General features: G+C 32.8%; 1 protein-coding gene across 5 annotated transcripts in view; it reads left to right on the forward strand.

Annotated features, from left to right (window-relative positions):
- Positions 1-27,790, forward strand: part of rps6ka3b (ribosomal protein S6 kinase, polypeptide 3b) — a 50,505-nt gene that overhangs the window by 17,657 nt on the left and 5,058 nt on the right. For 3 of the 5 annotated variants that reach the window (XM_051098179.1, XM_051098180.1, XM_051098182.1), the window contains 15 exons: positions 11,989-12,105; positions 14,153-14,234; positions 16,146-16,226; positions 16,339-16,418; positions 16,602-16,708; positions 18,135-18,172; positions 20,357-20,499; positions 20,740-20,810; positions 21,713-21,801; positions 22,959-23,023; positions 23,119-23,221; positions 23,405-23,529; positions 23,659-23,784; positions 25,395-25,484; positions 25,973-26,131. In XM_051098179.1, the coding sequence (XP_050954136.1) occupies positions 11,989-12,105; positions 14,153-14,234; positions 16,146-16,226; positions 16,339-16,418; positions 16,602-16,708; positions 18,135-18,172; positions 20,357-20,499; positions 20,740-20,810; positions 21,713-21,801; positions 22,959-23,023; positions 23,119-23,221; positions 23,405-23,529; positions 23,659-23,784; positions 25,395-25,484; positions 25,973-26,131 (1,476 nt within the window). Of the gene's footprint in view, positions 1-5,032; positions 5,208-11,532; positions 11,767-11,988; positions 12,106-14,152; positions 14,235-16,145; positions 16,227-16,338; positions 16,419-16,601; positions 16,709-18,134; positions 18,173-20,356; positions 20,500-20,739; positions 20,811-21,712; positions 21,802-22,958; positions 23,024-23,118; positions 23,222-23,404; positions 23,530-23,658; positions 23,785-25,394; positions 25,485-25,972; positions 26,132-27,790 lie in introns of those variants that run through there. The other 2 variants (XM_051098181.1, XM_051098177.1) reach the window with 2 other exon arrangements.

Consider the following 27,790-nt stretch of genomic DNA (forward strand, 5'->3'; position numbering starts at 1 on the left):
GTGCAGAGGCAAACTCATGCATGAAATGACATTCTAAAAACACTGCGCTCAAGTTAAAAGAAGTTTACTCCCATCTTCTTGCATGTTTTTCCTATTCCACTGCCTGCGTCGCATCTTTGTCAGCACAAAAGCCTCTTTCACTGTGAATGGTGCCTAGCGATATGTGACCCTGGATCACAAAACCAGTCATAAGGGTCAATTTTTCAAAATTGAGATTTATACATCATCTGGAAGTTGAATAAATAAGCTTTCCATTGATGTATGGTTTGTTAGGATAGGATTTGAAAACCTGGAATCTGAGGGTGCAAAAAAATCAAAATATTGAGAAAATTACCTTTAAAGTTGTCCAAATAAAGTTCTTAAAGTGTTCATATATTTACAGTAGGAATTTTACAAAATTTCTTCGTGGAACATGATCTTTACTTAATTTCCTAATGATTTTTGCCATAAAAGAAAAATCTATAATTTTGACAAATACAACGCATTTTTGGCTATTGCTACAAATAAACCCCAGCGACTTAAGACTGGTTTTGAGGTCCAGAGTCACATATGAGGGCGTCACACGTGAGCGGTTAATCACGTGCACCAAGGTTAGGATAGGACAATATTTGGTTGAGATACAACTATTTGAATATATTTAATCTGAGGGTGAAAAAAAATCTAAATATTGAGAAAATCACCTTTAAAGTTGTCCAAATGAAGTTCTTAATAATGCATATTACTAATTAAAAATTACATTTTATATATATACAGTAGGAAATTTACAAAATATCTTCATGGAACATGATCTTTACTTAATTTCTTAATTTTTTTTGGCATAAAATAAAAATCAATCATTTTGACCCACACAGTGTATTTTTGGTTATTGCTACAAATATACCCCAGAGACTTAAGACTGGTTTTGTGGTCCAGGGTCACATTTGGTAATATTTCTATTCAAAATTACGATTTTGAATAGAATCTTTGAAAATTGTGGCAAAACATTAAATTCGAATTCATCTATAAAATCTGAAAAATCGCCCAGCCCTACTAATAAGCAAAAATTACTTAGACTAAACTAACATTTGTGCTTCATTTTTTTTTTTTTTATAGCGCAACTGTGCTCATGGCGACCCGAATTCGATTGCCGTCTCGAGGTCCTTTGCCGATCCTGCTCCCCTCTATCCTTCCAGTGCTTTCCTATCGTCTCTCTACTGTCCTATCTCAAAAATGCATAAAAAACCCATAATAATAATAAACTTACTTTTACTGTCACTTTTGATCAGTTTAAGAAAAAAATAAAAGTATCGTTTGCTGTATTTTCATTAAAACTAGCTATTTGCATTAGCTCAGGGACAGGCAGCGTTGGTTCTGGAGTGCCGATGTTCTGAAGAGTTTAGCACCAGCCCTGAAAAAAAAAAAACCCTCACCTGGCTTGTTCAGGTATCCCTGCATTAGCTAATGTTAGGTACTAAAACATTTGACCTGGTTTCACAGACAGGGCTTAGACTAAGCCAGGATTAGGCCATAGTTCAATTAGGACATTTAAGTAATTTTTTATAAACGTGCCTTAGAAAAAAACATTACTGCATCTTGAGACAGAACAGGGCACTGACATGTTTTAAGATCAATCAGTGCAAGTTTCTTTCAGTTGAAACAGCTCAGACTTACATTTTAGTCTAGGACTAGGCTTAAGCCTTGTCTGTGATTTGCATTTTGACAATATTTTTATGATAGGCATCATTTGTTGTATGCAAAATATTCTTGTTTGGTTTTGGGGTGAAATGTGACCCAGATGTGTTTTAACATGTTTGATTCAAAACCTGGTTGACTGTCTGTTTGGTGTTGTGTGCTGATCTGGTCTTTCTGATGTCTGTCAAAATCAGATAAATCAGATTGACATTTTGATTTCTCTGTCTTGGCTTAGAGGACCGAGCTTTTGTTTCTTTGTGTTTTTGTCTTTTCTTTTTATGTCTTTCATGTTTTCTTTGCTCTCTGGGCATGTCGAGTTCACAGGGAGCAGAGAAACTGTCAGGAAGTTGAGATTGTGGAGTTGGACACAAAGGACAGAGGAAATGTTTTAAAAAAAATATAACCCAGTTCGAATACAGTTGGCATTATTGTGACTTGCAAACCACCCGGAGGAGCCTGGAAACCAGATAATCAGGTTTTTGTGTTTGACTTTTCATGCCTCAATGCAAACCTCTGACCTTTAAGAACCACGGAAACCCAGAATACATGCTCTGGGTTTTGTGGATTCTTTGCGTAGTTGTGTTCAGACATCTTTTTGGATTAGTCATTCAGCTCCTGAGTGTTTCTGTCAGTTGAAATATTACAGAAAGTTCAGTGCTGTGGGCCAAAGTGTTGAGGAGACTAGCACACTTATAATTGATTAGTTCTATTGATCTTCCTGTCGCCCTCGGAAATGTATGAATAAATTATGCCTCCATCTCTCTTCCATTTGCTACATGTAGAAGTCTTTTTGTCTCTTAAAAAATGCACTTGATTTTTCCTTAAGAATATGGATTGATATTGGATATGTTATTGAAAGAATATGGTTTAATCTGTTATGACGTCACTTGAAGGTAATATTTTATATTATATATATTTATATTATTTTAATATATTTGTATATATATGTATATGTTAGTATTTAATTAATCTAATATTTAATTAATCTAATATTTAATGAATATTTCATTATATTATTTTCTATGTATTGTTTTAATATTATATCTTTATTTTAGAAAGAATCTGATTTAATCGTTATTATGTCACTTAAAGATAATACTTTATATATAATAATAATAATAATAATATATAATTATATTTAATATTATTTACTTATATTATTTTATATAATTATATTAAAAGAATTAAACTCAAATTGAATATTTAATTTAGTATTTAATGAATATTTCAAGAATTATTATTTTATATAATTAAATAATATAATATTACAAGTGTTATTTATTAAATTAATTAATTATTTATTAAATAAACTCAAATTAAATATTTAATTAATTTCATAATTAATGAATATTTCATTATTTTATACATATTATTTAATATTATTTATTTCATATATATAATAATACTATATATAATTATATTTGATATTATTTACTTATATTATTTTATATAATTAATATTGATTAAGTATTAATTAAATAAACTCAAACTGAATATTGATATAATATTTCATTATATTATTTTATACATTATTTTAATATTATTTATTAATTTTAGAAAGAATCTGATTTAATCGCTATGATGTCACTGGAAGATAATACTTTATATGTAATAATAATATTATATATAATTATATTATTTAATATTTAATATTATTTACTTATGTTATTTTTATATAATTAAATAATATAAAATATTTAATTTAATATTTAACCAATTTAATATTTAATGAATATTTAATGAATATTTAATTTAATTATATTATTTTATACATATTGTTTTAATATTGTTGATTTATTTTAGATTTTTTAGCCCCTTAAATATGAATTCATATTCAACATGAATGCATTTTTAATCTTTCATTTATTTTTTTTTTTTTTATCCTTTACATTTTAATATGATTAATATTCTATATTAATGCATATTATTTAATCTAAAATATTTTAGCTTTTTGCCAATTTTATTAAGAAGAGTGAAAGAACAAGAAATTAATTAATGCAAATGGAATCAGGAAATGTTGCAAGTTTAATTTAAACGTCTGTCACCCACATGAGCACCAGAGTTTATTTAATATCGTCTTTATACTGTCATACTGTGTGCTTGCTTATATTCATCTTCCCACAGTGCACCTGCCTTTGACATCTTAGACTTGTAAGCCATTTTATCTCATGAACAGTTGGATTTCTCTATTCTAGAATGAACCATCAGACTCTAAGACTTGTGTTATTCACTACGATTGACCTTGAAATTCAGCAGTACAATGAGAGAAACTGGATCCTCAGAGATCTCACAGCTGCCATCTAAGGTCATAAACCTTCTCAGTTGAGTTGCATAACCCATTGCGCTCACACACCCAAACCAAGAGCACTGTCCAAACCGGACAGAGTTCGTCACACTCGGCTTCTGTTTATTAGCACCTGACTTATCGCAATAGGAAACTCTCATCGTACCATGATAATGTGCTCTTTTCAGAGCTGTTGATTGAGCTTGTGTCATCCAAGTGGAAAATGGTGAGTGTGGCGTCCTGTTTATGGGGCATAGAGTTCGCCTTTCTGACTTCAAGGGCCTCAAAGCCCAGCCAGGCGAGCTGTTAATTGTGTTGCGCAAGCGGCTTTAGTGAAACTGACTCCCAGAATTCCATACATGCAGCTGACAGGATCTACGAGCATGTAGAGGTGGAAAATAGATTGTATGTTCCTCTTTGTTGATTCCTAGAAGCCGTCATTGTCCCTCAGTAGCGTCCTCTTGGGTAATCAATGGTGTAAAAAGGAAATTGGGTTTGTAAAGTAGTATGCACAGATATATCGGTCAGGCTGATTCTGACAATATTTGGCCTGCTTTGTTGAATATGTCCTTACTACTGTTTTGGGCCTTGAATGTGTCAGTTGTGTTGCTGTCTATGTAGAAATATCTTAATTTGTGTTCTGAAGATGAACAAAAGTTTTACGGGTTTGGAACAAAACAAGGGTGAGTGGTTAATAGCAGAATTTTCATTTTTTGGGTGAACTGTCCCTTTAATTAAAAGTTTGCTGTGTTCTGCACACCTATGGACTGTTTGAAGACAACTGTGCTTGCTTTGGACCACTGGACTGTACACAACAGGTGTTGTTAATCTCAGCTGTAGCCCAACATCCTGAAACAAGGCTGACCGTGTGAGTATGTGTCTCTGTGTGACTGGTCAGCTGTGAGAGTGTTTGGGGATCTCCAGGACTCTGTACTGGAGGGATTGGCTGGGGAATCTCCCAGTTTGGCTTTAACACTCCCTCCTTAAGGACTGGGCTTCCCCCCTCAGTGAGTCAGTGATTGTCATCCATGCACTCACTCCTTACAACTTCTTGCATATCCTGGCAGACACACTCACTTACTTGGACCGTGTTCCTTTAGACCAGTGGCAGAAGCAGGGCAGCAGTGATATGGCAGCTTCTAAGCCCTGGATGCTTGTTTTCGGGGAGACAGTGATCCGCATGCTGCAATGTAAGTTGAAGGCTCTGCGGAGACAGTTTCAGAGACAGCCTGAAAGATTCCCCTGCAGAACGGTGAGTACTGTACTTTGGACAGTGATCAGGTTTCCGCTTGACTCCAAAGCTGACGTGTACCTCAGGAAGGCATGTATTACACTGACTTACAGGTTATTATGTAAAATATACTTTATTATTAGATTTTAAATTATATATTATTACTTTTAGATTTAGGTTCATTTATAGGCATCTTGTAAAATTCAATTTTGCAAAAAAAAAGATAAAAAAAAAAAAAAAAAAAATATATTGATTAGATCCAATATGTATATTTGTCACAATATGTATAAACTACTGCATGCGCATATGAAAAAATATTTAGGAGCACCAGTGTGACTGACCCGAACAGCATATTTGTATTTGCGCTGAGGGGTGCTTCGACTGTTTCTATGTGTTTTTGCAATGCTGTGTAATGTATCAGAGACATATCTCACAAATTGTAGAGAGAGTGTAAATAAGAGATTTATTGTGCAGTGTAGAGAGCTTCGTTGATTTATTGCTGAATGAATCAGCTATTTGAGTGAATCAAATGAATGAATGATTCAGTAATAAAATCAGTGACTTGCCACGACCTACTGGCAGTTTTAGTTTCATTTTTAAAGTATCTTTTCAGTTATTTAAATCATTTAATATTTCTGTATTCAAAATGATATATTTAAAACATTAATCTCAATGTGAATTTATGAATTTAATTGCATTCATGCCACCTCTGAGCCTCATTAAACATAAAAATACACCTACAAGCTACTTTTGTGTTCTTCTGTGCCACCTCTGTAGTACAAGTTAATTTAGTTAATACTGATTTCATTTGATTGGTAACTTATTCTTATTCTACTTGTTGTTCTGTTGTTTTAATTAGAAAAATTAAAAAAAGTTATAAAATATAATAAAATGGACATAAACATACATAACATACTTTTAATAAAGTTAGAAAAATGGCATTAAAAAGGTAAAAACAAAATTCCCATGTAAATCACTTTAAGGAGTCAAATATCACCGTTTTTTTTTAATCAGTTTTTTTGATTATTGATTAGAAGGTGCTTCTGAAATTGATTGATTTAAAGGTCCTAAGTGCTCCTAAGTGTAAGAGGTAAGCGTATAGCCCTGTATTTGTAATATTGGTGTTGTTTTATGTGATTTTTTTTTAACTAAACCACCACTGAGTGGAAGTGTGCTCTTGAAGGGTTGCCATGTCCACTTAAAGTGATCATAAAGTGATCCAGTTTAGGGAGTTAATAACGTAGGTAGATGCAAGTATCAATAGTTTGGTATATGGCTTATTTCCAAGATTTAAAAAAAAAAATATTATGGGCTTGTTTTTGTTTGCTGTTGTTTTTTTTTTCTAGCAAGATTTGGCAGCACTAATGAGCCAAGATGTACCTTGTTCCCTGTGATTTCTTGCAGTGCACACACAGAAGAGATACAACTTGAATACACAATAAACGTTGTCAATAACTAGTTGTTCAGTTTGGTTCCCTACACACTGCATAGAATTTTTGTTAATGCGGTTGCCACTACCAGAATTTTGTAGCGATTAAAATTAACCCCCCCCAAAAAAGTCAGTAATTGCTCACCCTCATGTCGTTCCAAACCCGTAAGACCTTCATTTGTCTCTTCAGAAGACAAATGAAGATGTATTTATGAAATCCAAAACCTTTCTTACCCTGCATAGACAGTAATGCAACTATCACATTCAAGGTGCAGAAAGGTAGTAAGGACCTCTTTAAAATAGTCACGAGGTGACATCAGTGGTTCAACCGTAATTTCATGAAGCTACGTACAAAACCTTTAAATATAATGGTGTTTATGAAGAGATGTGGTTTTCTTTAGATCAATGAGATGTGTCTTTGTTTGTAAGTGTGGTACAGGTGCTCTTTAAGTCAGTGATTGCATGGTACATGCACATCTTGTATTGTCACCATCTGTACTCTGAATCACAGTCTTGAAAATATCACCACAAGAACATGACACTTCCACTGAACAACAGCTTTCCGCCGGACAGGAATCGGACATTGTCGTTCACAAATGGCACACTCTCAAGCATTCTGAAATCAGGCCGCAAGTCTTTATCGTACACCTTCAATCTTTGTAGCACACGTGACTTAAATACCTCATCTTGTATTTCTGTCAAGTTCCATTTGGACCCTGAAGCGTTAGCAACTCATTCTCATTCTGAAGTATCAGTTTCCATTCTTGGCGACATTGAGATGAGGTGTGAATTATGCTCAGCGAGAGGCGAGGAGAGAGGCGGGGAAGTGCTGCTGGTTGGATGCTTGTATGTGTTTAACATGATGCAGGTGAACAGCGGATTCATCATGCCTCCCTCCCTTCGCGTTTCTTTTCCTCCATCGATTGGTTAAATGGTTTTCTCTTTCATAAATCAGGAAAACAGCATTGCCGTTCTGGATGTTTCCAGAGAAGATTCCAAGTTCCTGTAGACCCTTTCCCATGCTTTCAGCAAGAACTTAACAAGCCAAGGAATCTGAAGTGGAGTGCATTTGGTTTTATTCTTCATCTCAACAGACCTTGTGTTTGGGAAATACTTAGCTTGGATGCTAGAGACAAACTCTCCAGACTGGACTAGACTAAGACGGCTACACCGTCATACCATAGACTTGCCCGCTGGGCTTCAGGAAGCAACAGAAAGGTTAGAAACACTGTCAGGGCTGGACGGAGATCCAGCACCTCATGGCAGGATGCTGGCTGCTCTGAGGGAGCCCAGGCTGACACGATGCCAGACTGATTTGGGCTGGAACAGGATGGAGGATTCACTGGCCTCGCTTCCACATCGCTCTCCATGGGACTCTGAGGTATTTATGGTTCCATCGGCTTTAGAGATAACACTGGAGATAGGAGGAAAAGGGAATTTTTGGGGATGTTCATGGAGGTGGACTTTACACAAGTCTTATGAGCTTAACACAAGGGATTGTAGAAAAGCTCTGGGTGTGTTCAGAATGGAATACAAACATGCTGCACAGTGTTTACCGCCTTTTTCCAAAATGGTATTGGGAACAGAATGCAGTAAGCAATGATAAATGTTAATTTTGTCCTGACTTTTGGCAGCGCAGTCAGATGACTCATTATGTAGATCAGGATTCGATATTGATTATGATTCATTTGCACTCTCCAGATTGAAGTTGCAGCATTGCATCGTGGGGTAAAACAAAATACACAGTGTGCTTGTACAGAGTCCATACTTAATTTTTTGGCAGATGTAGTAGGTTTTTCAGGTATTTTATAACAAAAATGGCATATTTTGAAAAGTATGCATATTTAGTACAAATTCAACTTATTTATCAGCAAGTTGCCAAGGGAACATTTGTGAGCCTGGACCACAAAACAAGTCTTAAGTAGCACGGGTATGTTTGCAGCAATAGCCATTAATACACTGTATGGGTCAAAATCCATTTTTCTTTTATGCCAAAAATCATTAGGGTATTAAGTAAAGATCATGTTCCATGAAGATATTTTGTAAATTTCCTTCCGTAAATATCAAAACTTAATTTTTGATTAGTAATATGCACTGCTAAGAACTTCATCTGGACAACTTTAAAGGTGATTTTCTTAATATTTAGATTTTTTTTGCACCCTTAGATTCCAGATTTTCAGATAGTTGTATCTTAGCCAAATATGTTTCCATCTTGATTTATTCCACTTTTAGATGATGTGTAAAGCTCAATTAAAAAAAAAAAAGATCTTTATTTTGTATATTTTATTACAGCTATATTTCGATTTCTTTCTTTTTTTTTATATATAGATTTTTTTAGTTAACCTTAACAACACAGATTTTAAGCTGTCAGACTTAAAATTTGCCTGGTGGACAATTAAATGGATAAGAAAATATGGACTTTAAAAGAGGTTCCTATTTTGTTTTTTTTTTTTGTTTTTTTTTTATGCCCTTCACTTGCTAACTTCCCTCCGTCTCGTTGACCTGTATGTACGTCATTTATTTTGTTGCGCGAATGCCCAGTACTGGCAGAACGCATGCAAGAACTGAAAGGAAGACAAATTAGCTGAATAAATTCTTTTTTTTGTTTGTTTGTTTTCTTTGCACACAAACAGTATTCTCGTAGCTTCATAACATTATTGTTGATGTCACATGGACTATGCAGGGTCAGAAAGCTCTTGGCATTCTTATAAATATCTTAATTTTTGTTCCAAAGATTAACAAAGATCTTACAGGTTTGGAACAATTAATGACAGAATTTTAATTTTTAGGTTAAATGCATCTGCGGTGACGTGACAAACGTGTTGCATTGTGGCATATCGAGCTGCCTGCTGTGTACAAATGAAGTAGACTCACTCCCTCGGTCAAAATCGAGGGGTCAAACGTCCGTCCGTATAACCTTCCCTCGTCCACTTCACAAAGTGGAACTCACTTCAAAATGGCAGCGGGGATTTCCCAAGGGGAAGTGCTTGGGGAAGTTCGCAAGTGTGTGACTGTGAGTGGAGCCCTAGTGACCAGTGTCCAGTTGCGTAAAAGTAGACACTGTAGAAGCCTAAAGAACTATTCTGACCAACTAGCAGTTAGCCAAGACTTAATCAGTCCTATTTTTTCGATTAATTAGGGTTAGTCATTAATCATTAGGGTTGGGTATCGAAAATCGATTCTGATTCCAGAATCGGATACTTAAGGTCAGGAATCGGATACTTCTTGTGAAATTAAAATTTTGATTCCGCCTATCGAGTCCTAAATGCGGTCCCGACCTAGCGATCTGCCAGGACCTTGTTCACTAATCAAAGCGCATAGTGCTCCAAAGCATGGCTGCACTTGCAATCAGAAGTCGAAAAAGCGAAGTAGCCTAAAATATTTGTGATAAGCTAAACATGTTGCAATAGATGTGTCACCACCAATATGACAAAGATGATTCAAATACCAACATGATTCTGTTCCTAAATTACAATGATTCATCTCTTTGATTCCTCAACCTTTCTTCCATGCAGCGAACGATCATAATAGTGTGATTTGAACATTCAAATCTGCATTCGTGCTGCCGCTGACCTAAAGAGAGCCACTGTCATGTATATGAATGAAACGGTTTCATAGTCTTTTCAAGCACACAGTTCATTATTTCTGTGTTACAAACATTCAAATAATCACAGAAGTACTCGGATGAAAGTTCATAGTCTGGATATAAACTCTGATATGTATGGTAGAGATCAAAATAAAGTAAATCATCCTTTTGAAAGTTAATTTAACATTTCAGATAATGTTAAAGATTTATCGATTACGTTGTTATGCCAGTGAATGGCTAAAGGGGGCTGTTAATAATGTATTTGTCTTTGATCATTCATTCAAAAAGACTGGTTCATCCAGTAATCAAATCTTGAGTGAATCACTGAATCATTTACCTGTAAATTAGACCCACATGTAATTTTGTTTAGTTGTCAAATTTTTTTTTTTCTTCAGAATTGTAAGAGAACCACAACATCCATTTAAAACAACAACAACCCAATTTATCCAGAATCACGCAGCTCTATTTTGCAAACAGCACTTAAGTGAATCTTGTTTTTATGTAGCCTGTTGATTTTTGTTCATGGTGTTCAGCTGCAACTAAATGTTTAGCAAAAACAGAAACAATAAATATGCTTGATATTATCTTTTATTCACACTGGAATCGAAACTGGGAATCGAAAAGAATCGGAATTGATACGATACCCAACCCTAGTCATCATATCAGTATATCCGAGTTGTGTTGTGGTAAAAATAGCAACAGGTAGTGCCAGTAGCTCAGTGAGTGCAACCATTCTCATCAAAATAATGGCGCCAAAAATATGTATATAGTGATGTGGATTTTGAAAAGTGGGTTTTCTACTACATATTTCAGTAAGAGACAATTTATGTTATATTAACCCACAAAAGTCTTAATACCCAGGGTTCCCTTTAAGAAAAAAAATTGCTGACTAACTTTCAAGAGTATCCTGAGCAGTTTATACAGCCCTCCCCAAAATATCATAGAGACTAGCAACACGTGTGACGAATTTACATGGCAAATTTTGTATCATTTCAGTTGAACATTGTCTAAGCAACTACTGTTTCTTAATGCATCATGGTGAAGTTTTGTTATTGTTTGGGTCTCAGTATACTGAGTGATGGAGGTCCGTCTGTGCCCATAAACTTTCATCACTTGCATGAGAGACACTTTGCTGGTACGCCAACGTAGGATGACATCATCTCACCGTGTGGAGATGGAAAGCTGATGGATTAGAGGGGGAGACAAAGAGAAATGGACGGAAAGAGAGAGAGAGAGAGAGTGGGAGGAAGAGAGTGAGGAAAGAAGAGCTTGAACGTTGTGTCTTTAGTCACCCTTCTCCACGCCCACCGCTACTGTGATGGAGCAGGAGGATTGGGGGCGGTGTCATGGCAACCGTGTGGGAAGCCGTCCGTCACACGAGCTTTCTACCGAGTGTGGTCTTGCGCTCTCTGTGCATCAGAAGCCCAGCAGCAGGCACACACTGCGGGGGGAAAGCCGGGGCTCAACCCCTCCTCCCTCAGGCATGGAGCAGGGTGACGAGCCCCAGGTCGGGCAAGAGAACACGTGGGACACAACGGCGCACTGCTGTGATGTGCGTGGCGTGGGTGAGAGTGATGCGTTTGCGACCGCTTCGCTAAAATTCCCGCTTATTTCAGTCATGTTAATTTAAAGCTGCATGTGGAGGTTTATTATTGAGTTCGGGTGAATTTAGTAAAAGTGTTTTCTCTCCAGCTCCTTGGTTTACTTGTGTTTGTACCGTCTGTCAAAGTTTTTGTGATTCTCGCTGATGTAATTCTCTCTCTGGCTTGTTGTCATCCTCTCTCTAGGAAGAAGTGTCTGTTAAAGAGATCAGCATTACACATCATGTTAAAGAGGGTTCAGAGAAGGCCGACCCGCAGCAGTTTGAGCTCCGGAAGGTGCTTGGACAAGGCTCCTTCGGAAAGGTACGTCACATTAAGTTACTGCTGTGAAGTATGATTTTTATATACAGTATATATGATGATACAAATATATAAACAGGTACATTTTCTGTTATACCATTTACACCAAGGGTCTTCAACCAGTGTTGCCAAGTCTGTGGTTTTCACACAGAATTGGGCTACTTGAACACTGTTGGCGTGGGTTGTTTTTCATGTCTGCGGGTTGAAGCAACCCCAGTGATGTGATATTTATCCCCTGGAATGCAAATTTTACCAGGGGAAACCCGCAGAATGTGATTTTTAAGAGAGGACCCACCTCAAAACGGGCTAGTTTTGAGAAGCAGTTGGGCATGATTTATTGTGAAAACCTGGCAACCCTGTCTTCAACTTTTATTAGTCCAAGGACCCCATAGGTCTATGCAGAGACAGAGCAGGGACCAGTGATGCTATTGTAAACTAAAACTATTAAAAACATAAATATTAGATGAAAAACTGAAATATGTATCTTAAAATTTAGTCCCAAATATACAAATAAAAGCCCATTCAGAATATTAATAATATTATAGTATATAAATAAAACTAAAATAACATATACGGTGCTGTATTTTAAGCCAGATCTAAATTAATACATTTAATACATGTAATATTTTGTTTTATACATGGTTTAATTTTTTTTCACAAGAAATATTTCGACTTTCGGAATGAACTAACATTGAACAGTACTTCTACAGTATTTATTAATCTTATCTTATAATAAATAATTTTAATGTTTACTATTACAATTTTAAGATGAAAAGTTGTACCTAAAGGTTGTAACATTAATGCAGTGTGAATTAACATGAACATTTTTCTTTTCTTAACTTAACTTAACTTAACTTAACTTAACTTAAAATATAAAATAAAATAAAATAAAATAAAATAAAGTACTGACCCCAAACTTTTAAAAAATAGTGTATGAGAGTGGGCTTACCTGCAGAATAATTGTATTCATTTAAATGTAAAAAAAATAATAATAAAATAAATAAATGGTTAATAAACCTATTAACTAGTTTAATAAATCATGTAAAAATGTATTGCTCATAGTTACTTCATGTTTGTTAATGCATTAACTGTTGTTAACAAATAAAATAAAAATAAATATGCTGACCTCAAACATTTAAAAGTTTAAAATGTTATTAATTTTAAATAAAATAACATGGCATGACATAAAATACTGACCCCAAACTTTGTATTTACTAGGTAAATAAAAAAAATAAAAAATAAAATAAAATAAAATACTGACCCCAAACTTTTAAAAACTAGTGTATGAGAGTGGGCTTACCTGTAGAATAATTGTATTAATTTAAAATAAAATAAAATAAAATAAATGGTTAAGATAAATGCTTAATAAAACTATTAACTAGTTTAATAAACCTTTATAATAAAAATGTATTGCTCATGTTTGTTAATGCATTAACTAATGTTAACAAATGAGACCTAATTGTTAAAGTTATACAGAAAGAAAGAAAGAACGAAAAAAAAGAAAGAAAGATAAAGAAAGACAGAAAGAAAGAAAAACCTTCATCAAGTTCCAAAAAACACCCCCAAAATTATCAGGGTGCAATATGTTTAATTTTTAAAGTAATTAAGCTATTACATAATCAAATGATGCATATTATGTGATATTTACAATATTTAGGCAAATAACTGTTTGTGTACATATATTGTTACTGTGATTTAAAATTACTCATGCAGTGATATAAGATTTTGGTCATACCGCCCACTATACGAATATATTTTTAGTATTTGGCTTGTGTGTGTGTTTGCATTGTGCTTTGAGAGGCAATCAGCATAGATGAAAGCCTGAGCCATGCGCAGATGAAAAAAAAAAAAAACAGTCATTCATATTTTAACGACAATCTCTGTAAAATTACGCATGGAGCTAGTCACGGTCACTATAGTTACAGTGTCACAGCACAGCACAGAACTAATTGTGTTTTCAAGTAGAACTGATGAGTAAAGTAGATCCGGTTTTTAAGTGTTTTTTAAATGCTGTTTTGATGAAGCCTTGATTTTTGTTTGTGTGTTGCAGGTGTTTTTGGTGAGGAAGACAACAGGCCCGGATGCAGGACAGCTGTACGCAATGAAAGTGCTGAAAAAAGCCACCCTGAAAGGTATCAAGTCAGTCAGTATGGGGTTTTTAGTGGCAAGTGCTGAAGTGTAAAACAACAGCCAACATTACAGTATATGCATGCACATACACTGCCGTTTAGAAGTTTGGGAACGGAAAGGTTTTTTTTTTTTATGTTTTTAATAAAGAATTATCTTATGCTCATCAAGGCAGTCAAAAATACAGAAAAAAACATGAATATGGTGAAATATTATTACATTTTAAGATAAAAGTTTTCTATTTGAATACATTTTAAAATATAATTTATTCCTGTGATGCAAAGCTGAAATTTCATCAGCCGTTGCTACAGCCTTTAGTGTCACATGATCCATCAGAAATCATTCTGATATGCTGATTTATTACTTTTATTATCAATGCTGGAAATAGTTATGCTGCTTAATATTTTTTGCAACCTGTGATTCTTTTTTTCAGGAATCTTTGATGAATAAAAAGTAAAAAAAAAAAAAAAAAAAAACAGCATTTATTAAAACACATAAATATTTTCTAACAATATAAGTCTTTGCTATCACTTTTTATCAATTTAACACATCCTTGATGAATAAAAGTATTAATTTCTTTCAAAAAAAAAAGAATAAAAATTTACTGACCACAGACTTTTAAATGGTAGTTCATGTTGTTACAAAAGATTCCTATTTTACATAAATGCTGTTTTTTTTTTTTTTTAATTAAAGAATCCTGAAAAAAAAGTATCACATGTTTCAACAAAGTATTAAGCAGCACTGATAATAAATATTAATATTAAAATGATTTCTGAAGGATTGTGTGATACTAAAGACTGGAGTAATGATTCAATGAAAATTCAGCTTTGCATCACAGGAATAAATTACATTTTAAAATATATTCACATAGAAAATTATTTTATATTAAAATAATCCTTTACAATTATTTTCTGAATTATTAATCAAATAAATGCAGCCTTGATGAGCATAAGAAACTTCTTTAAAAACAAAAACAAAACATTAAATATGGGATACTGATCACAAACTTTTGAACAGCAGTGTAATTTCATTAATTTGAAATGTATTTATTATAAAAATAATGTATGCATATATGTAAATAATTTTTAAAATGTAATTTAAATGTATTTATACAATTATATAATTAGAATATACTATATAATATATAATAATATGTAATATACACAAATTACTAAAATGAAATTACCACTTATTTTACATAACATTTATTGACACAACGGGCAAATTCTTTTCAAAACACTTTAACTTCTGTAACTCTGTTATTGAACGCTGTCAATGTTTTTTTAAAAGTCATATACTGACTTGGGTCATATATTGTCTAGGAATTGTATGAAGTATGAGTTGGCAAATTTAACTGCTTGAAACAAATTCAATAAAACAGGAACAGGGTTTGATGTTTGGCCTTAGTCCCATAGCTGAATGTGGAAATGAATTGTTTTTGCCCTTGACAGGAAATCTTGCAGGTTTGCTAGCCAAGATATTAAAGGCAGTTCAAAAGTCTCAGTAACACGTGGAACACCAGATCGCTCAGAAAACATCCTGCGCATTTACGTTTTCCACAGCAACCTGTTCAAATCTGTTTACTCCATGTTTTGGTTGGTTAATTCCCAGTTGTAGCTGTTTAAGAATGTAAATTGATATCCACGGAAAGGAACAACTATGAAAAACAGCCCTTCCAGATGATAAACACATCTACATCCACAGGAGTAAAATGACTCTCCTCCCCCTACAGCTCTCAGCTTCTCTTGTCTCTCTTGCGCTGCATTTTTCTCCCTACTTTATTTAATTAGTCATCCGGTGCCATCTGCGTAATTCTACTGTGCCAGATTTCTGGGCGGGGGGGAATGTAGAGAAGCGTTATTAGTGAACTCAATGGAAGTAAACACAAGTGTTGTTATTTATGCGTGTGTTTTCAGTACGGGATCGGGTCAGGACCAAGATGGAACGGGACATCCTGGTGGAGGTTAATCATCCCTTTATTGTCAAGCTACACTATGGTAAGTGCTGGTCATCAGCCAATCAGAATAAAGAACAGCTCTTGTTCTAATGTTCTGTTAGCCAATGGAGCCATTCTTTCTTTCTCACACTCTTCTTGTGTACTTCATGTAGCATTCCAGACTGAAGGAAAGCTCTATCTGATTCTGGACTTTTTAAGAGGAGGTGATCTCTTTACTCGACTGTCAAAAGAGGTAAATGGTGAATGGTTATGCCAAGCATTACATTTGCATTTAAGCGTTTAGCAGACGCTTTTATCCAAAGCGACTTGCAAAGTATATTCTTAAGTCTTTGTGCTTGTTTGCAGCCAAGACTATCCACTTAAAGAGGACGAGACTGTCTGATTGACATGTAAAGCATGTGCTATGTTTCCTCAGGTGATGTTCACAGAGGAGGATGTGAAGTTTTATCTGGCTGAACTGGCTTTGGCTCTGGACCATCTGCATGGACTAGGCATCATCTACAGAGATCTGAAACCAGAGAAGTACTAAATGTTCTCAAATCCAGTTTAGACTAGATTTCATTTCTAACCTGTAAGTTTTAAAACAAAGAGACCATCAAACTTAAAAAAAAAAAAAAAATGTAACTGAAAATAAAGTAATTATTTATTAATTAGGCTTCAGAGTATTTGTAGTCTTTTTTTGTTGTTGTTGGTTTTTTTTTTTTTGGGGTTTTTTTTAAATAAATACTTTTATTTAGTAAGGATGCATTAAATCAATCAAAAGTGACAGTATAGACATTAATAATGTTACAAAAGATTTCTATTTCAAATAAATGCTGTTCTTCAGAGCTTTCTATTCAGTACAGGTACATCTGTAAAAAAAAAATGACATTGACAATAATAAGAAATTATCCGTTTTAATATTTAATAGTTAATAGTTAATCATTTAATTTAATATTTAACAATAAGAAATCTTAAATCTTAAATTAAATGATTAAATATTAAATATTAAAATGAATAATTTCTTATTATTGTCAATCTTATCTTGCAATTAATCATTTAATTTAATATTTAACAATAAGAAATCTTGAGCACAAAATCAGCATATTAGAATGGTTTCTGAAGAATCAATTAACAATGAAGACTGATATATTAAAAATATATATTAAAAAAAAGATTTTCTGAGGAAAAAAAATCAGAATTGCGAGATGTAAACTCGGAATTGAAAATAGTCACAACTACGAGATGTAAAATCGGAATTGCGTGATATAAACTCAGAATTGCAAGAAAGTCCGAATTGCAAGATACAAACAATTCTGAGAAAAAAAGTCAGAATTGCAAGATACAAACAATTCTGAGAAAAAAGTCTTGCAAGATGTAAAATCGGAATTGCAAGAAAGTCAGAATTGCAAGATAAGATTGAGAATAATAAGAAATTATTCATTTTAATATTTAATCATTTAATTTAATACTGAGCACAAATACTGGAATATTAAAATGATTTCTGAAGAATCAATTAACATTTTAAATATATTAAAATATATTAAAATACAAAACAGTTAAGTTCACTTGTAGTAATATTTCACAGTATTAATGTAATATTACTATATTTTTTCAATAAATGCAGCCTTAGTGAACATGAGACTTTTGACCAACAGTGTATGTTCTTCCTTTCCATACTTGCCTTTGTGCTTTTATTTTTTTCTTGTTTATCACTAAACACACTCGCTCGTTCTCTTTTTCTATCCTTCCTCGCTGTCGTCTGTAAGGTCGTCCATAAATCACATTTATGTCTGGCGAGAATAGGGTTATAAAAATAATGGTTGTAGTCTTGTAGCGGTGACATATAGAGATATGTCCTCATGGCTGAGGGTGGGAATGGCAGTAGAAAACAAGGGGGACCCTTTGTGTGAGTGTGTTCATGCTCTGTTAAATGGCTTTTTAATGCTGTGAATCTGTGTAATTTCAGCATTCTCCTGGATGAGGAAGGCCACATAAAGCTGACAGGTAGGTAATTTCAGATTGCTGAAATGGCTGCATCAGCATGGTGCCACCTTGAGTGTTTAGAGCTTTGTGTTGATACCGTTTGACTGCTGCCTCATGGGAGGGCAGACAGACGCTTTAACCTTCCCTCTGTAGAGGTTTATGACTATGATCTAAACCACACTCAAACGATATGACAAGATGAACTGCACAGAGCACAAAGTGTGGAAAATGAGGTTTTGTGCAATGATTGTGAGAAATTACATGTTTATTGTTTTAGTATTATTTATTTATTTATTTTTAGCTATTATTTTCAGATTTTTAGTTTTCATTGTTATATTTGTTACTTTATATATATATATATATATATATATATATATATATATTAATTTCCCCAATGAATAAACAATAAAAAAGGTAATTGCTGCTTTTTATCTTGGAGTTATATTTAGCAATTTATCTAGCTTTTTTTCTCAGGATTGTGAGATATGAACTTGCAGTTGCAAGTTATAAAGTCAGTATTGCATGATATACATTAGCAATTTCGAGAAAAGTCAGAATTGCAAGATACAAACTCAAAATTGCGAGAGAGAAAAAAAAACTGAATTGCAAGGTACAAACAAGTCTGAGAAAAAAAATCAGAATTGTAAGATATAAACTTGGAATTGCAAGAAAGTCAGAATTGCAAGATACGAACAATTCTAAGAAAAAAGTCAGAATTGCAAGATCTACAATTGGAACTGGGAAGGGAAAAAGTCAGAATTGCAAGATACGAACAATTCTGAGAAAAAAGTCAGAATTGCAAGATCTACAATTGGAACTGGGAAGGGAAAAAGTCAGAATTGCAAGATACAAACAATTCTGAGAAAAAAGTCAGAATTGCAAGATCTACAATTGGAACTGGGAAGGGAAAAAGTCAGAATTGCAAGATACGAACAATTCTGAGAAAAAAGTCAGAATTGCAAGATCTACAATTGGAACTGGGAAGGGAAAAAGTCAGAATTGCAAGGTACAAACAATTCTGAGAAAAAAAGTCAGAATTGCGAGATATAAACTCAGAATTGCAAAAAAAAAAAAAAAAAGTCAGAATTGCAAAATGTAAAATTGGAACTGCGAGAAAAAATCTGAATTGCAAGATATAAACTCGGAATTGCAAGAAAAAAATCAGCATTGCAAGATATGAACAATTCTAAGAAAAAAAATCAGAATTGTGAGATATAAAGTCAGAATGGCAAGAATACAGTCAGAATTGCAAGATACAAACAGTTTTAAGAAAAAAAGCAGAATTGCAAGATATAAATTCGAAATTGGCAGAAAATAGTAAGACTTGCAAGATACAAACAATTCAAACGATTCTGAGAAAATAGTCACAACTACGAGATGTAAAATCGGAATTGCGTGATATAAACTCAGAATTGCAAGAAAGTCCGAATTGCAAGATACAAACAATTCTGAGAAAAAAAGTCAGAATTGCAAGATACAAACAATTCTGAAAAAAAATCTGAGTTGTAAGATATAAACTGGGAATTGCAAGAAAAAGTCTGAATTACAAGATGCAAACAATTCTGAGAAAAAAGTCAGAACTGCAGAGATGTAAAATCAGAATTGCGAGATACAAAAAATTCTGAGAAAAAAACAGAATTGCGAGACAAACTCTGAACTGCGAGAAAAAAGTCAGAATTGCAAGATACAAACTTGAAATTATGAGGAAAAAAGTCAGAACTGTGAGAAGGTCAGAACTGCAAGAGACAAACAGTTCTAAGAAAGTTCAGAATTGTAAGTTTATATCTTACAATTCTGACTTTTAACCTTCCTTTTAACCTGAGATATAAACTCGCAATTACAAGTTTATGTCTCACAATTCTGAGAAAAAAAGTCAGAATTGCGAGATGAAAACTCACAATTGCAAAAATAAAGTCAGATTTTTTTTTTTCTTTTTTTTTTTTTTATTCAGTGCTGGAAACAGGCATCGATGTAAATACACATATATTTACATTTAACTTAAAATTAAACGTTAGTTTCCAAATCAATATTTTAAATATTTAATATTCATTTTTCACTGAAGTTTGTCAATACAAATGTAATCTTTGTATTTTATTTCGCCATTATTTCAGTTAACAAAAACAATTTTGAGTAGCTTTAGTTGTAGTTTTAAGAGTAGAAACACTAATGTTGCCATACTGAAAGTGTTTGTGTGTGTGTGTTCAGATTTTGGACTCAGCAAGGAGTCGATCGACCACGAAAATAAAGCATACTCTTTCTGCGGGACGGTAGAGTATATGGCACCTGAGGTGGTGAACAGAAGAGGACACACTTATAGCGCTGATTGGTGGTCTTACGGTGTTCTCATGGTGAGGACGCATCATTTCCTGTTTTTGTTCTTGTTTATTGAACATTTAGTGGATTTTCCCATTGAAACTGATCTCACTCCTCAAAAGTTTTATATAATCTATTTTGTTTGACTATTAAGTTTGTATAACTAATCTTGACCGGAAGAATCTGGAATAGTGTTTCATCAGGCAGTTAAACATAAACAAAAAAGTGCACTTTTATTCATATAAAATCACACTTGTTTTGTTCTCCATCCTCAGTTTGAAATGCTGACTGGAACGCTGCCTTTCCAAGGCAAGGACCGCAAGGAAACCATGACTATGATACTAAAGTAAGTGCGACGGCCTCATGCTTCCTCTATCTCCGCGGAGACTCACCTCACACTATAATCTAAACACATTCATCCACTCTAAGTGGGAAGAGCCAGCGGAATTGGTCTGAGTAACATCTGGATGCTAAGTGCTGTAGTGATGAGGATAAGCCCTTGGTTTAGCTGACAGTGCTGTTTAGCTTAAAGACTAAGCACTTAACCATCAGTAAACACGGAACCGCACAAAACACGTGTCACGTCACAGTGCGACCTGCTGAGGGGCGAATAACGCTCCGGCGTGCCACACTAGCACCGCTATGGCGGATAATTATAACCAAAGGTCTGCGTACAGTTTGACAGCTTTGATAAACTGTAGTAACGTGGGTTTAGTGGAATGACGGCAGACATTTAGAGAGAAGGCAAGATGAGGGTTTGTCAATTACAGTGTTCATCTGAGGCTTCTGCAGAGGATTGATAAGAACCGACAATTGCCGCTGATGTGAATGTACAAAGTATTAGCTGTGGAAATGACATCAGTGCAGATGACAGTGACTGATTTTGTCTTTTTCCTCCATTCTATGTTATCTGACCTCTAGGCTTGTGAAGACAGATATGTGACCATAATTTGACTTTATCACCACAAGGTCACATTACAGCTGCATTATGACTGCACACTTAGATAGGTAGTGACTTTCTGGCCAACATGTATATTAAATGGTCTGTACAAACTGTACACGTTTTACTTGAGGTAGGGCAGGCAAATCTGAAGTGAAAAATTATATAGAAAGATGTTTCATTGGATAACAAAATGACCAGCACTTACAATTGTGTAGCTTAGTAATAAAGTGATGAGCTTTCATTTGCTGACTATCTGAACTCTGGCTAGACTATTGATCTGTTTTTTTTTTTGTTTTTTTTTATAGGGCAAAGCTTGGAATGCCTCAGTTTCTGAGTTCAGAAGCTCAGAGTCTTCTCAGGAGTCTTTTCAAACGAAACCCTTCCAATAGATTAGGTAAGCCCACTCGCATACAGCTTTAAAAAGCTACTAGCTTTATTTATTTTATTTTATTTTATTTTATTTAAAATTAGTATAATTATTCTGCAGGCAAGCCCAGTCACATACACTAGATTTTAAAAGTTTAAGGTCAGCATTTAATTTAACTTAATTTTATATTATTTTATTTTTATTTTATTTTATTTTTATTTATCTGTTTAGTTATTTAAAATTAATACAGTTCTGCTTTTAAAAGTTTGTGGTTGGCTTTTATTTTATTTTATTTTATTTAAAATTAATATAATTATTCTGCAGGCAAGCCCAGTCACATACATTAGCTTTTAAAAGTCTGGGGTCAACATTTTATTTTATTTTATTTTATTTTATTTTATTTTATTTTATTTTATTTTATTTTATTTTATTTTATTTTATTTTATTTTATTTTATTTTATTTTATTTTATTTTATTTTATTTTATTTTATTTTATTTTATTTTATTTTATATAAATACAATTATTCTGCAGGTAAGCCCACTCACATAGACTAGCTTTTAAATGTTTGGGTTCATCATTTTATTTTATTTTATTTATTTTATTATTTTATTTTATTTTATTTTATTTTAATTACTCTGCAAGGATGCACTGAATTAACCAAAGGTGACAGCAAAGACATTTATAATGTTATAAAAAAAAAAATATATATATATATATATATATATATGCTGTTCTTTTTAACTACTCTTCAGAGAATCCTGAAAAAAAATGTTTTCCACAAAAATGTAATGCAACACAACTCTTTCAACTTCGTTAATAATAATGAATATTTCTCTAGCACCAAATCAGCATATTAAAATGATTTCTGAAGGATCATGTGATTTTTGCCATCACAGGAATAAATGACATTTTAAAATATATTAAAATAGAAAGCAGTTGAGTATTAAAATAATATTTAATTTATCAAACATGATATTTAAATATATTTATTTTATTGTGTTTTTTTTACTTATTTTTACTGTGTTTTTTTTAGTAAAAGAAATTCAGCTTTAGTGAGCATAAGAGACTTTTAAAAAAAAATATATATATATATATATATATATATATCTCAATAGTGTATTAGACTGACTGGAAGTTTATTTTCTGCATGGTAAGATTTTAACTTGACTATCCTCATCTGCAGGTGCTGGTCCGGATGGAGTTGAAGAAATAAAGAGACACCCGTTTTATGCGAACATTGACTGGAATGTGAGTCTTTACAGGAACATGCATTTACAATGAAGAAGTGACTCTCTATCAATGTATGGTGGTTTTAATGTTTTCTGGTGTCTTGTTTGTCTAAGAAATTATTTAGAAGAGAGATTCACCCTCCCTTCAAACCAGCCTCTGGCAGACCAGACGACACATTCTACTTTGACCCAGAATTTACAGCAAAAACTCCCAAAGGTATGTCAGCTGTGTCTGACCCTACATCAGGTAGACGATGTTTGCCATCTGTCTATAATCCCCTCTCAGACAAATACACAAAAACCTATTTAATGAAATGCTGCTAGACCTTTTGAAATCTGTTGGATTATTTGATGGTGTGTTTAATGACTAGATCAAAAACCGCTGTGTGTTTTCTGCTAGACTCTCCAGGTGTACCCCCTAGTGCCAATGCCAATCAACTCTTCAGGGGTTTCAGTTTTGTAGCCATCAGCTCAGAAGAAGAGTCTCAACCCCTGCAGAGCAACAGTGTGAGCGCTATAGTTCAGGTAAACACACTCATGTGTAACGCACTTAAGCCTCCTTCCACGTAGTATATGCTGTAATGACTGTTTTTAAGGTCCAGCTATGAGTCAGATTTGATGTCAGCATTACATCTGGTTGTTTTCGCTCTGTAGCAGCTCCACAGAAACGTGTCTCAGTTCAATGACGCATATGAGGTGAAGGAGGATATCGGAGTTGGCTCATATTCCATCTGCAGACGCTGCATACAGAAAAGCACAGGCATGGAGTATGCAGTGAAGGTGAGAAACGAGTCATATTAAACCAACACACTGACTGGTTGCTTTCATTGAGGCACTAAAACAATCTTAAAAAGACCGCCTGGAACGTTAGATAGATAGATAGATAGATAGATCCATATTCATTTTTTTATAGTCAATGTTGTAATACCTAAATTCACAGCAATTAAATTAGCAGTTAAAATGATTAATTGTTGGTTTTAATGCTTTATTTTTGTATTTATTATTAATTATTAAAAATCTGGACTATGTTTTCTAAATAAATTCAATAATTATTAGGTTATTGGATAAAAATTTAATTTCATCATACATATATATATATATATATATATATATATATATATATATATATATATTTTATATTTTATATAATTGTTCCTGTTCATTTAAAATAATAAAGACTAAAAAGTAAAACCACTCGTTTTAATTGTGAATTTAGGCATCACAAAATTATAGTAGTGTTTTCAAATATTAAAGAAAAAATATATATTTTAAAAAAAAAATACATATAAAATACATTTAAATGTGCACAATTTTTTTTAATAATTAAAAACATTTATTCACTTATTTAAGAACAGTTAAATTGTAATATTTAGCATATCGCAAAATTAATAAAAACATGTATAGTGGACATTATAATACCTCAATTCACTTTTAAGGTTTTATTGTTTTATTATCAATTTATTATTAAATTAGTAATGTTTTCAAATATTAAACAAAAAATTTAATATATTTTAAAATACATATAATATTAAACGTTAAAGTACATAATTTTTTGTTTTTACATTTTAGATTTTTATTAATTATATATTTATGTTTTTAATAATTTAAAACAGTTATTCACTAATTTAAGAGCAGTTAAATTATAATATTTGGCATATCTCAAAAAAAATTAATATACATTTTTTGTATGGTGGACGTTATAATACTTTAATTCACTTAGCAGTTAAAATGATTACTTTCAAGTTTTATTGTTTTATTTTCAATTTATTATTAATTATAATTCTAGACGATATTGTCTAAATAAATTAAATATTTCATAAATAGTATATAACTTATATTTATAATTATTTATAAATATATAAATGAAATATTTTATTTTAATTTTAGCAGATAGTAGATAGATAGGTAAATAGATTTTAAATAATAAACACAAAAAAAAATAAATTCTAAAAAAGTAAACTTTAAATGCGTGTTAAATTTTGGTGAAATTTTATAATCTTTTTATTTTAATAATTAAAAACACTAATTTACTAATTTAAGAACAGATATTTAGCATACCTAAAAATGAATATACAATTTTTTTAATAGTAGACATTATAATACCTAAATCCACTTCGTAGCAATTAAAACAATTAGTTGTAGGTTTTATTGTTTTATTTTCAATGTATTAATTATTTAAAATTCTAGACTATGTTGTCTAAATAAATTTTAGGTTATTGGACAGAATTTTAATATCAGCACATTCCTACTAAAACCACTTTGAACTTCTTAACAACCACACAGCAGCAGCATTCAATTTAACATATTTTTGTCCTTTCCAAGACAATTTTATACTGCCTTACAGTGAGTCTTGTACATTGTAATGTATCTCTCTGTATTTTCATGTTTAGATAATCAATAAAGCTAAACGGGATCCAACAGACGAGGTGGAAATACTGTTACGCTATGGACAGCATCCAAATATAATCACCTTGAAAGACGTGAGTGTTTAGAAACAAGGATGCAATCTTTTATTTTCATCCACAAAGATGAAAAACGATAGTCTGTGGCGGCAGACTCTTGAACTTTGTCCTAGTGGTTAAACACAATTATATTACATAAGGTAATGTCTTGTTCTTTTCAAAGAACATTGATATGTTTACCTGAAATTCTGCTCTGACATTTCCCGAATGAGGGAATAGTATAATAAGTTTCGCTCTTATTGTCTTTCCTGCAAATTACTCAGAGCAGGTCATCCATCATTTATATTAATTTAGCAGTGTATTAGTATTATTGTTTCCGGTGTTTCCATACATTAGAAATGCATCTGATTGGCTTCATTTTGTTGCAGATGTAAACATCCTTAATCATATTGTTATGTATTGCAGAATTGGTTTCAATAGCATTTAATGAAAAGTGATGTTAGTAATAAAACAAGAGATGGTGAATTTAAACTGATTAGCAGTGGCTAACTAATATAACTGTGCAGGTGTACGATGACGGTCGCTCGGTGTATCTGGTGACAGAACTGCTGAAGGGAGGGGAGCTTCTGGATAAGATCCTCAGACAGAAGTTCTTCTCAGAGCGGGAGGCCAGCGCTGTGTTGTACACTATCACAAAGACTGTGGAGTACCTGCACACTCAGGGGGTATGTGATCTCTCTAGAGCTCAAACTATAGTAAAATGTGTGCCACACATCAATATGTATAGGGAATGAAAACTTAAAGCCTAGCTGAAGTACATTTAGATTGTGATCTTGGGAAACAAATGAGGCTTTGTGAGACTGCCGCTCCCCTGGTCTTACCACATACTGGTTTATAATGGCTCTTATGCAGATAAACTCAGCTTTAGAAGCCAGGAAGGTCCCATTCAGACCGCAATAGATGAAAAAGCCTGTAGTATAGACTACCGTTAAAGACACTGAGAGAAAGAAGTCTTTTATGCTCACAAAGACTTCATTTATTTGAGAAAAAGATACAGAAAAAATGCAATATTTTGACATATGTGACCCTGAACCACGTCATAAGTAGCATGGGTATATTTGTAGCAATAGCCAACAAAGCATTGTATGGGTCAAAATTATCGATTTTTCTTTTATGCCAAAAATCATTAGGATATTAAGCAAAAATCATGTTCCATGAAGATGTTTTGTAAACTTACTTTTTGATTAGTAATATGCATTGCTAAGAACTTCATTTGGACAACTTTAAAGGCAATTTTCTCAATATTTAGATTTTTTGCACCCTCAGATTCTAGATTTTCCAATAGTTGTATCTCAGCCAAATATTGTCCTTTCCTAACAAACCATACATTAATTAAAGCTTGTTTATTCACCTTTCAGATGATGCATAACTCTCAGTTTTCAAAAAATTGACCCTTATGACTGATTTTGTGGTCCAAGGTCACAATAAATAACATAAATAACAATGTTTTATTGTAATGTATTTTAAAATGCAATTTATTCTTGTGATGGCAAAGCTGATTCTTGAGCAGTCATTGATTTAGTCTTCAGTGTCACACGATCATTCAGAAATCATTCTAATATGCTGATTTAAAGCTCAAGAAACATTATCAGACAGTTGTGCTGCTTAATAGTTCTTTATGAAACAAGGGTACTTTTTTTAAGATTATAAATAAATTGATAAATAGAAAGTTAAAATGAACAGCATTTATTTGAAATAGAAATATTTCGTAATATCAGAAGTTTCTGTACTGTGACTTTTTATTAATCGAATGTGTTTCTGCTGAATAAAAGTATTAATTCTTTACAAAAAAAAACCCTCCAAACTTTGAATGGTGGAGTACGTATAAAATGAAAATTATTTTATAAAAGTTATATAATATCAAAAATAAAATAATTTAAAATATATATATAAAATTGTAATATTAATTAAAATAATGTTATAAAATGTATTTAATTTTAAATGCAAAATAATAATAATAACTGATAGGTCGGTTCACCCAAAAGTGAAAATTCTTCATCTTCAGAACACAAATTAAGATATTTTTTATGAAATCCGAGAGCTTTCTGAAACATGTGCGTCATGTACTCTTGTGAACGAAAGTGAAGAAATTGTTGAATAAAGTAGGTATGTTTACACACAAAAAATATTCTCGTAGCTTCATAAAATTAACTATTTTATCGATGTCCTTACTACCTTTCTGGGCCTTGAACATGTCAGTTGCGTTGCTGTATATGCAGGGTCAGAAATCTCTCGATTTCATCAACAGTAACTTAGTTTGTGTTTTGTGGTTGGGTTTGGAACAACATCAGGGTGAGTAATTAATGACAGAATTTTCATTTTTG

Source organism: Labeo rohita, chromosome 24 (genome assembly GCF_022985175.1).
Source record: "Labeo rohita strain BAU-BD-2019 chromosome 24, IGBB_LRoh.1.0, whole genome shotgun sequence".
In the NCBI taxonomy this organism is placed as follows: domain Eukaryota; kingdom Metazoa; phylum Chordata; class Actinopteri; order Cypriniformes; family Cyprinidae; genus Labeo; species Labeo rohita.